This window comes from Malurus melanocephalus, unplaced genomic scaffold, assembly GCF_030028575.1.
Source record: "Malurus melanocephalus ecotype Western Australia unplaced genomic scaffold, MMel_1.1 scaffold_1921, whole genome shotgun sequence".
In the NCBI taxonomy this organism is placed as follows: domain Eukaryota; kingdom Metazoa; phylum Chordata; class Aves; order Passeriformes; family Maluridae; genus Malurus; species Malurus melanocephalus.
This window is the reverse complement of record NW_026625153.1, coordinates 15,377-16,673: the sequence shown is the minus strand read 5'-3', so window position 1 is coordinate 16,673 and position 1,297 is coordinate 15,377. Positions and strand designations below refer to the sequence as shown.

The following is a 1,297-nucleotide window of genomic DNA, read 5'->3' as shown; positions in this document are numbered from 1 at the left end:
TGTCCCCTGTCCCAAATCCCTCAGGACAGGGAGTGGATTCCACGCTCTGGATTTGGGAATGCTGAGAGCCACAGGATTGTGTCGGCTTTCCCGACAAAACGTTCCAAGAATGGAATGGATTCAACCATGGAATGTTCTCCTGGGAAATCCCAAACTGGGCTGGGGCTCTGATGAGGAATGACCTMATTCCGGAATACAGAGTGGWTTCCACATGRATTCCCRATCCCTCTGTATCTGGGAATTGTGGGATCCAGGAGCRTGTCCGAGCTGGTGCCACCTCCCCCAGGGCGGTGTCCCCTGTCCCCAGATCCCTCAGGGAGTGGATTCCACCCTCTGGATTTGGGAATGGTGCAGAACCAGGGTGGAGATCCGAGGAGGAACGGCCTCGTTCCGGGATAGGGAGTGGATTCCACCCTTTGGATTTGGGAATTGTGGGATCCAGGAGCGGGTCCGAGCTGCTGCCACCTCCCCCAAGATGGTGTCCTATGTCCCCAAATCCCTCAGGACAGGGAGTGGATTCCAAATTTTGAAATGGGAATGATGAGGAATCGGGGTGGGGATCCGAGGAGGAACGGCTGCGTTCCGGGACAGGGAGCAGATTCCACATGGATTCCCAATCCCTCAGGATTTGGGAATGCTGACTACCCTGTCTCTCCCAGCAAAATGTTCCGGGAATGGGTTGGATTCAACCATGGAATGTTCTCCTGGGAAATCCCAAACTGGGCTGGGGATCCGAGGAGTAACGGTCTCATTCCAGGACAAGGCTTGGTTTCCACCCTCTGGATTTGGGAACTGTGGGATCCAGGAGCGGGTCCGAGCTGCTGCCACTTCCCCCAGGGCAAAAACCCAAAAAAGAAAACCAAAAAGAAACAAACAAAAAAAACCTACAAAAAACCAAACAAATCCCCCCCAAAAAACCCAAAAAACCCATCCAAACAACAAAAAAAACCCGAAAGAACCTCAAAAAAGCCACCCCAAAAAAGCAGCACATCCCAGAATCTGAGGGAAACCTGGGACAGCATGAAAGGGGCACCTGAATGAAAATCAGCTGCATTTTTTGGGGTTTTATTGTTGTTTTTTTTGGTTTGTTTTGTTTTTTGTTTTGTTTTTTATTTTGTTTTTTGCCTCTGTGCTGCTGAAGGTTTTTAACCGAATTTTTCATTCTCTTTTCCCCCTCATTCCCCTCCTGACCCTGGCAGATGTGGGAGAAGGCCATCGAGCTGAGCAAGGAGCTGGCGCACATGTACGAGAACCACGCCTTCGACTACGAGGGCCTGGGGCAGCTCCTGGTGAGGAA

At 51.2% G+C, this 1,297-nt stretch overlaps 1 protein-coding gene across 1 annotated transcript in view; it reads left to right on the top strand.

The window, feature by feature from the left end:
* Nucleotides 1-1,199: 1,199 nt before the first annotated feature.
* Nucleotides 1,200-1,297, top strand: part of LOC130587455 (dedicator of cytokinesis protein 5-like) — a gene marked incomplete at its 5' end in the record, with an annotated part of 4,253 nt that continues 4,155 nt past the window's right edge. The window contains one exon of the mRNA XM_057388430.1: nt 1,200-1,289. Coding sequence (XP_057244413.1) covers nt 1,200-1,289 — 90 coding nt within the window. The remainder of the gene's footprint in view (nt 1,290-1,297) is intronic.